Source organism: Vulpes vulpes, chromosome 11 (assembly GCF_048418805.1).
Source record: "Vulpes vulpes isolate BD-2025 chromosome 11, VulVul3, whole genome shotgun sequence".
Taxonomy (NCBI): Eukaryota; Metazoa; Chordata; class Mammalia; order Carnivora; family Canidae; genus Vulpes; species Vulpes vulpes.
The window spans coordinates 16969806-16979980 of record NC_132790.1 but is presented as its reverse complement, the minus strand read 5'-3'; the positions used below and the strand labels follow the sequence as shown (position 1 = coordinate 16979980).

The window sequence follows — 10175 nt, the reverse complement described above, 5'->3', positions numbered from 1 at the left end:
TTTTTTTTAATTCAAGGCTTTATTATTTATAAATTTATTTTTTATTGGTATTCAATTTACCAACATACAGAATAACACCCAGTGCTCATCCCGTCAAGTGCCCCCCTCAGTGCCCATCACCCATTCACCCCCACCCCCTCCCCTCCTCCCCTTCTACCACCCCTAGTTCGTTTCCCAGAGTTAGGAGTCTTTATGTTCTGTCTCCCTTTCTGATATTTCCCACACATTTCTTCTCCCTTCTCTTAAGGGGCTTTGGAAGATTTATAATATTTTATACATTGAGAGTATATTTTCCTTTTAGTTTGCAACTAAAATAAACATACATTAACCACAAGAGGTAAACTTTGAAGCTATTTGAGTGATTTTATTCAAATGGAGTTAACAAATTGGTCGAAGGACAGAGTTAGTAAAAAAAAAAAAAAAAGAAAACTGCATTCATATTGGCATTATTATAAGTTTAGTTTTTGAAGTACAGGAACTCATACAATTAGCCACGAACAATATTACCAGTTGTAGGATACCTAGGCTGTCATCAGCATATATACCAAGAACTGATATTGGGATTTTTAAATAGCCTAGTCATATACTGCCTAAAGTATGTTCTAATTGAACCTTGATTAGTGTGGAAGCTGAATGAAGTTAACCTAATGAGTTTATTACAAACAAGGACTTAACTCTGGGTCCCTGAGCTCTATGAACTTCAAGCTTTTTCTTTTTTAAAATATTTATTAGGGATCCCTGGGTGGCTCAGAAATTTAGTGCCTGCCTTCGGCCCAGGGTGTAATCCTGGAGTCTGGAATAGAGTCCTGTGTCCGGCTCCCTGCAGCCTGCTTATCCCTCGGCTTGTCTCTGCCTCTCTCTGTCTCTCATGAATAAATAAAATCTTTAAAAATAATAATAAAATGTTTATTAGAGTGTAAGCATGAGAGGAGAGAGCAGAGGGAGAAATTTTTTTTTTAAGATTTTATTTATTTATTCATGAGAGACACAGAGAGAAAGAGAGGCAGAGACACAGGCAGAGGGAGAATCAGGCTCCATGCAGGGAGCTCAACGTGGGACTTGATCCTGGGTCTCCAGGATCACACCTCAGGCTGCAGGCGGCGGCTAAGCCGCTGCACCACCGGGCCCCCCTGGGAGAGAGAATCTTGAGCAGACTCCCTGCTGAACAGAGCCCAAGGTGGGACTGGATCTCAGGGCCCTGAGATCATGACCAAAACTGAAACCAAGTTTGGAAGCTTAACCAACAAAGCCACCCAGGTGCTCTAGAACTTCAAACCTGTAGTACATCTCATAGCTTTCATCTGAATCTCAAAGGAATTATCAAGGTGCTTAAGAACCACTGCTGTATACCATTAAAGTGAGAATTAAGAGACAGGCTAACATTTAACTTAATGGAGAACAAGCTACTAGTTTGGTTTTCAATTGTTTAGTTTGGTTGAGCATCTGCCTTCAGCTCAGGGCATGATCCCGCGTCTGGAGATTGGGTCCCACATTGGGTTCCCCATAGGAAACCTGGTTCTCCCTTTGCCTGTGTCTCTGCCTCTCTCTGTGTGTGTCTCTTGTAAATAAGTAAACTCTAAAAAAAAAAAATTAATTCTTTAGTGTTAAAAAATATTTACAAATTCACGATGAAAACATTCAAATTATCGAACTAAGTGACCTAAAACATCTCCCAGAAACAATTTTGTCTTTTTCCTGAGCATATAGTGGTCGTGTCATTGTACGAATATGCCAAAATGATCCATTCTCTACAAAGTGTTGTTACTGAAAGAATGTTAAAAAACATATGATGGGAGCAGTTTTTAAAGCATTTGTTTAGAAATGTTAGCCTATTTAGAAAATTGAGGAAATGGGCCAGCTTTATTTAAGAGCCTGGACTAGCACTGATTGAAAGAATTTTCAACAAGCCATTTGTTTGACAAAATGTACTAAGATATGAGACAGGGAGTGATTTGGGGAAAATCTGAAGATTATGAATGGCCCTGAAGAACTATGTACACTTGAACTCCGTTCTACAGTCTGGTAAATACTGTTAACACGAAGTTTCACTACCTGTGACAAAATCAGAATTAAGGTTTCTCTCTGAATCATTAGACTTATAGCACCCTATCCACTACCACTCAGTTTTTACAACCACTCAGAAGATTCTAGGAATACAAAGATATCTTGTAATTGCATCCTATAACTACAAGGAGATTTTAAAATTGAGATTTTGTACTCAATCCTTAATGAATAAAGATCTGGGACTCATTATAACTGGCTGAGGTACGTAAAAGTATTTTTTTTTTTTTAAGATTTTATCTATTTATTCATGAGAGACAGAGAGAGGCAGAGACACAGGCAGAGGGAGAAGCAGGCTCTATGCAGGGAGCTTGATGTGGGACTCGATTCCAGGTCTCCAGGATCATGCTCTGGGCCAAAGGCAGGCACCAAACCGCTGATCCACCCAGGCACCCCACCTAAAACTATTTTGATTAATGACATCTGTTTATAAAATGCAAAAGAACATCTGGAAGGTACTGAAAATATAAAACACCTTGTTCTTCATCTGAGCAATACCCTGTGACAAAGAGAATGTATCCATTGGGTACATATCTGTTTTGTAAGCCAATTCCTCAAGCTTTAAGTCACCTAATCCAGCTTTGTGTCACATTTCTTTTCATCTTTATAAGGGCCTAAGAAATAGTAACTACTTTCATCTCAAACTAGACTCTCAGTAGGCTGGCTATCTTTAACATCCTTTTGCTTTCATCTTCCGGCAATCCCATAATCACCTGAAATGCAAAAGTCACCAAGTCAAATGTCCAGCTCTCCAGTTACCGTGAGCAGGTCACCAACGTGTTGAAGCGACCAGCCACCTCATTCTCTTCTAACTCCTTGATTCTACACCTGGAATACCCGACCGAACAAATCCTGTCTCCACACTATCTCACCTTTCCTCAGCCTTGTTGTCAAAGCAAATGAACACTTAACATTCTTGAAAAAACTCGTTATTTCCAGTAGTTTGGAAAAAGTCTGAGAGCTACGAGAAACTATTACCTGAACTTCACCACTGAATCGTAGCCATTCTTAATAGTTCTGGGGAGCCCAAGTCAATCCTCTTCCTGCCCTCCTAACCTTCAATTCGCAACACAAAGAAAAGGGAAAGTAAAAACGAAGGTAGCGACACCCTTACAGCCGACTTCAAACTTAGAGCCTAAGCAACATGAAAGCGCAGAGGCATCCGCAGCGTCTCCCAGCAAAGTCGAGGACGACCACCCAGTCGCCACGCTCCGTCGGGAGTTTCGGCAGGGGCAGGAAGCCCACTCCCCCCAGCAAATGATGCCTCGGCGACTTGAAAAGCGCGAGCAGGCTTGGTAGCCAGGGACCAGCATACAGCAGCTCTTGGGAGGGCAGAGCCCTCTCCCCAAATCAAAGGCCTCAGCCGGAACCGAGAGCCCCCAGGGAGCGGTCAGGCGTCTTTTTCTGTCCTAGCGCCCCCTACCACCTTCCTCCCAACGGGGCGACACTCCTCAATCGCTAGGCAAAGCTCAACCAGTCTCCCGACCGCGCTCCGGGAAGCCCACCGGGAGAGCCAAGGCCACCTCCTAGCCCCTGTGGGGAAAATGGCGCCTGTCACCCCTTCTCCCTCCCGGCTAGTCACAAGGACCAGCCTCCCTCCCTCGCTACAAAATGGCGTCTCCCGCTGGGGCCCCAGAATCGGCATAAATCACTTGTCAGCGAGGCGGTAACAGTCTAGGACGAGCGGTCCTGCCAACCAGTCAGACACAGACGCTTTGATTCCGCACCTTGCACAAGCCATTCAGGCGCTGGATGCAAGGCCGGACGAGGCCAACGTCACGAAAAGGGGGCGTGAACGGGGCGGTCTCCTTTCGCGTCGCCTAAACTTGAGCCAATGGCAAGCAAGGAGCGTCTCGTGAGTGGCGTAAGGACCGCCCAATGGAGGCTGGGGGCGGACCTCAGACTCGCTATGCGGGTTGCGGGGCCTGGGGGCCGGGCGGCTGTTTCCTGTCCTGGTGCATGGTGGTCGGACGAAGGAATTGTTGGAAAATTTTCTCGGAGGTTCGTATATAAATGTGTTTTTACCCAGTGTGCATTATTCTCCGCCCGGCCGCCGCCCTCAGCGCGGCGGCGCGGGCCCGCTCGGGCCCGGGCTCTGACTCCGGCTGCTCAGCCTTCGCCGCAGGCCCTGCCGATCCCACGGCCGGCCTCGGTAGCGGCGCCTGGGCAGAAGCGGAGTTTATTAATAACCCGCGGCCGCCACTCTGGGGCGGCGGAGCTTTTCTCGCTGAGGACGCACCCCCCCCCTTGTCTCTGCGCTTTGCGCCCCGCCTGTTCCCCTCAGGGGACCGCCGTGGGGAGGGAGTGAAGGAGGGGAGGGTGGAGCCCTCGGGAGCCTGGCGGCGCTTCTCGGCTTGACCTCCGCGCGGGGCGAGTCCCCTGACGCCGCCGAGGCAAAGCTCCTCCGGCTGGGACGCCGGGCCACGGTGCGCACCAGGCCCCAGCCCGACGGCGGCGGCAGGACTGGCCCGGGGCCCGCTGGGCATCCCGTCTGCAGATCGCACCCAGAATTTCCTCCCACCTATTATCATGCACGAATTCCTTGTTTCACTTTTTTTTAATTATTATTATTTATAGGTTGCTGAGGCCTAACATCAAATATTAGAAATTGTCAGTTTTATCATTGCCCATTTCCCTCGGTTTTGGCCAAAGCTAACGAATCTTTCACTTGCTTTGTGCTGTATTCTTGTGGAACGTGAACCAAATTTTATTCCCTCTCCTGTTGATTTTTAAAACATTTTATGCCCCCCCCCCCCCCCGCATTAACGAAGTTAAGCAAAAAATAGGAAGTGTATCATTGCTAAACCCATTATTTGTTTAAAATCAACTTCAGCCATTGCTTTGGAAGTGTCTAATCAGCTGGTATAATCAAGTAGGGGGTGTGATGAAAAATTGTAGGTTCAGTCAAGGTTGCCTTTTTCCTGAGTTACTAGAAAATACATGTCTTGCTGAGTAAAAAAATCTGTGTGGTATTTAATATTTGGTCTTACTGAATGCCTAGTTTCATTGTTAAAGTGTTTAGTAAGAAAACAAGTGAGGAGATCACTAAATAATACAATGCCGAATTTTATCCAGGTGTATTTTGACTACAGAAAATAATTATTTGGCATTTTACAAATACTTGAGTGGCTGTTTTTTCCATAACACCCTTTTATTTTTTTTAAAGTAATACCTTTATTGATATAATTTACATACCTTACAATTCAGCCGTTTGAAGTGTGTAATTAGGTAGTTGGATAAATTCAATTGTGCCTCCATCACCACAATCCATTTTAAAACATGTTTACCCCAAAAAGAAAATGTACCAGTTGTTACTCTCCGTTTAGTCTTAAACCTGCCCCCTTCCCCAACCACTATGCGGATTTGCCTATTCTGAACACTTCACGTAAACAGAATCACACAGTATGTGAACTTTTGTGACTGGCTTTTTTAACAGCATAATATTTGAAAGTTCATTAATATTATAGCTGGTGTCAGTACCTCATTTCTTTTTATTGCCAGATAATATTTCATTGTATGGACCTAAGTTTTATTTAAACATTCATCTGTTGATGGACATTTGGTGTTTCACTTTTTGTCTATTTTACATAATGCTGTGAACATTTGTGTGCAAGTTTTTGTGTGGGAGTATATTTTCTTTTCTCTGAGATATATACATATATACCTAGGAGTAGAATTTCTTGGTTATTATGATAACTCTATGCTCAACCTTTTGAAGAACTGTAGAACTTTTCCAAAGTGGCTGCACCATTTTGCATTCCTCTCGGCAGTGTGTGAGAGTTCTCATATCCTTGGCAACACTTGTTATTATCAGTCTTTCTGATGGTTACCATCCTAGTTGGTATGAAGTGATATCTCTTGTGATTTTGATTTGCATTTCCCAATGGCTAATGGTGTTAATTAAGCATGTTTTTCGTGTATTTACTGGCCATGTGTATACCTTCTTTGGAGAAATGTCTATTTGGATCTTTTCCCCATTTTGAAATTGGATTGTTTGTCTATTATTGAGTTGTAAGACTTCTGTATGCAAAAGTCTTTATCAAATAGATGATTTGTAAAATGTCTATAACCCTTTGCTGCAAGTTGGGTATTGCAGTGGAATAAGCATTCATCATGTTCTTTAGGGAATGATGATGACCTACCTGGATTAGGGAATTATGCCTCCACCATTACTTTAGTTATTATTATTTATGATGCATATGCCATTTATTATCATGTAGGGAACTTTCTGAGTCCTGAGGTTTTTGTGATTACTTTATTTTCAAGTTTTTATCCAGATTTCTTTTTCTTTTAAATCTGAGGTTTTACCTAGTTCTGAGTCTTTTTGCTCCTGGCTTGATTTCAGGACATAAATTTCTTAACGAGTTGTATTGTGTCATTACCTCATTCTGTGCTTAGTTTGCATTCATTTTAAGGGATGACCTTTATAGGAGAGTGTTTTAAACTTTATTTATTTATTTTTATTTATTTATTTAACAGAGAGATGGGGGGGGGGGTATAAGCAGAGAGAGTGGCAGGCAGAGGGAGAGGGAGAAGCTGGCTCCCCACTGAGCAGAGAGCTGGATGTGTGGCTGGATCCCAGGACCCTGGGATCATAACCTGAGCAGAAGGTAAATGCTCAGCTGAGCCACCCAGGCACCCCCCCAAACTTTATTGTATGTCAATCAAAATGATTTTGTTTTTAAGATGGATTTAGACTGAATCCTTATAGAAAAAAAAATTGAAAACAATGATATACTTTTGTCCACACTTTCCCATAAATCTAATCCAAATTTAGAACTGCTGCAGGGATGCCTGGGTCGTTCAGCGATTGAGCATCTGCCTTCCTCTCAGGGCATGATCCCTGGGCCTGGGGATGGGGCCTGGGGTTTGAGTTCTGCATCCGGCTCTCTGCAGGGAGCCTGCTTCTGCCTCTGCCTATGTCTCTGCCTCTCATGAACAAATAAATTAAATCTTTTTTAAAAATTAAAGAGTAATAAATACATAAATAAAACTATGCTGCAGGGATGCCTGGCTGGCTCAGTCAGTAGAGCATGTGACTTTTGACCTTGGGGTGGTGAGTTTGAGCCCCACATTGGATGCAGAGATTATAAATAAACTTTCAAAACCCCATCATCAACTATCATCTCATGAAATATATTAAAACTATGCTGCAGTGGGAACTCTGCACCCTGTGGAAATAACTTTTCCATTAATGTGTAGACATAGGCATTTAACCACAAACTACATTTTTTTTTTGTACTTAAAATGCCCCTTAGTACTTAATTTCAGCTGGGCACTGAGTTAAATGACTTGTTGAGTGATTTACATATATACATAAAATTATTATATTTGATGTGAACCTAAGTAAGTACTAGAGTTATCCCTATTTTACAGGTGAGTCAACTGAAGTTTAGAGTAACTTATCCACTTATTTTACAGCAAAGGTAGGACTTGACCCAGTGTTTGGCTCAAGCCTAGTCTCTTGCCTCGGTTATTCAGTAACATACCACATTCCTACTTCTTTACCTTCTAAAATATAATATGTCTGTAGTTCCTAGAAAGATAAAATATTTTGAGTGCTGTACCTAATACAGCATAGCAGGGATGTTATTGTGTTATTTATGTGTATTGTTAAATAATGACGAATGCCTTTGGCCTTGTGTTGAAAAATAGAGATTTTTTTTTTGTAGTGCAGATGTAATGGTCACAAGAAGTTGGAATCATTTAAATGAATGACACTTTATGTATGCTATATACACACAGTACAAGGAACATATAAAAGGTGAGGCATGATGAAAAGAGCATTAGAATAAAAGAAGACATAGTCATTAGTCCTCTCTTAGGCAGTTAATTATCCATGTCTTTATATGAACTATATTCATTTTTCAGCAAATATTTAGTGTATACATGTGGCAGACATTCTTGTAAGCACTGAGAATTCAGGGGTGAACAACACAGATGGGGACCCAGCCATGATGGAACTTAGAGTTCACTTAGAAATTCTGATAAGTACTTTGAAGGAGATAAAGTTCTGTGGTAAAGAATAGGGGATGGTGGTGGAACGGATATTTTAGGTAAGTGACATGGAATAGTATGTGCTAAAGCAGGAAGGACAACATGCCTGGATGTATACAATGGAGGACATTTGTAAAGCATGCAACATGAGTTATATCAAACTCATTAGATACTTACTGAGTATATAATCTTAGGTGTCAAAATTTTAAAGACCCATAGAACACAGTACCTACCTTTGAAGGTTTATAGTCTAATTGGGCAGACTGGACTTGGGATTTAAAGAGGTAAGAGGAGAGAAGAGCAGTAGATATCAGTAATCAAGCCTTTCAGCCACAAACAAGGTTCCTGAATCTCCCTTTCCACACCTATAGAAAGAAAACTGGCAGGTTTTTGAGGACATCTTGAGTGGCAAGGGCTTTATTGCATAATTTCACTTCTTACAATGGCCCTATCAGGTAGGTATTCTCCCTTTTTTTTTTTTTTTTTTTTTTCAAAAGAGAAAACAGAAGCTCAGCAGCAGGTTAATTGCTCAGGAACTGAACAGCATTTAAATGCAGACCATACCAGCAAATTATTAAGCCATATACAGATGAAACCTATGATAAAAATCTGATTAGTAATTCATGGTGACCTAAGCTACAAGCCAAATAGCAAATACTGTAAGATTCAACTGATGACAGATCTGGCTACTAAGGGACAGAGTCACCACAGAAGAGCCAGTGACAATTAAAAGCTGTTCCCTATGGCTGGACTGCCCTTTCTACCAATCCTACCCCTGGGAAATATTTACTTATCATTTTATGCCCAAATTTACATATCATCATCTTTGCATCCCTGAGGCAACGTTAGGTGCTCCTTACTATGTTAATGCTTCTGTTTATAGTTTTTTTTTTTTTTTAAGATTTTATTTATTTGAGAGAAAGAGTGACAGAGAACACGAGCTGGGAGGAGGGAGATCCAGGCTTGCAGGGAGCCTGACCTGGGTCTCAATCCCAGGACCTCAGAATCACAACCTGAGCTGAAGGCAGATCCAACCAACCGAGCCACCCAGGCGCCCCAGTAGTTTTATTTTTTTAAATCATGAAAGTCATACATGGTAAAACAAAACAAAACAAAACAAAAACAAAAACAAAAAAAAACTTTAATTTATAGAATGTATACAGTAAACATTAAAAGTCCTTTCTCCACTCCACCCCCATCTCCTAATCCTTTGTGGGAGGTAACCATTTGGGGTTTTTTTTTTTTCCATTTGAGTTTTTAAATGTAAATACTGGCATATGCAGGTACTTAAATCCTTTTTTTTTTTTTTTTTTTGAGATTTTATTTATTTATTCATGAGAGACACAGAAAGAGAGAGGCAGGCTCCATGCAGGGAGCCCAATGTAGGACTCCATCCCAGGACTCCAGGTTCACACCTTGAGCCTACTGCAGACATTTAACCGCTGAGCCACCCAGGCATCCCCTTAAATACATTTTTAAAAACATGAATACAGTTATAAATACTCTTCTGCAATTTGCTTTTTCTCCCACTTGCAATATATCTTGGATATATTTCCTACCATTTCATATCTATCCCATTCTTTTTCATGTCTGCGTGTTTCATATATGGATGTCCTGTAATCTGTTTGTTCTTTTGGGTGTACTTTTAGATTGTTGATTATTTTTTGCTGTTATAAATAATACTGCAATGAACTTTGCACACTTAAGAGAGTGTCTAATAAGTCTCAAGAAGAATTACTTCGTTGAAGATTTGTGTTTAAAATATTGATAGCGGGCAGCCCTGGTGGCCCAGCGGTTTAGCACCGCCTTCAACCCAGGTCCTGATCCTGGAGTCCTGGGATCAAGTCCCATATCGGGCTCCCTGCATGGAGCCTGCTTCTCCCTCTGTCTGTGTCTGTTCCTCTCTCTCTCTCTCTCTCTCTCTGTGTGTGTGTGTGTGTGTCTCTCATGAATAAATAAATAAAATCTTTTAAAAAAATAAATAAAAGTAATCGTTGTGAAGATTATTTGGCAACTCATAATACTTTATAGGAATGAAAGAACAATACAAAACGTTATCTATATTATAATGCTGTAAAAATTATGTATATATATGGATAGCCAAAGTTAGAGTAGAA

At 41.5% G+C, this 10175-nt stretch overlaps 1 protein-coding gene across 2 annotated transcripts in view; it reads left to right on the top strand.

The window, feature by feature from the left end:
- The first annotated feature begins 3900 nt into the window (after positions 1 to 3900).
- ZNF143 (zinc finger protein 143) overlaps positions 3901 to 10175 on the top strand; it is a 60257-nt gene continuing 53982 nt past the window's right edge. The window contains exon 1 of one of the 2 annotated variants that reach the window (XM_026008279.2): positions 3901 to 4062. In XM_026008279.2, coding sequence (XP_025864064.2) covers positions 3971 to 4062 — 92 coding nt within the window. In that variant the 5' untranslated portion in view covers positions 3901 to 3970. The remainder of the gene's footprint in view (positions 4063 to 10175) is intronic. The other variant, XM_026008280.2, reaches the window with a different exon arrangement.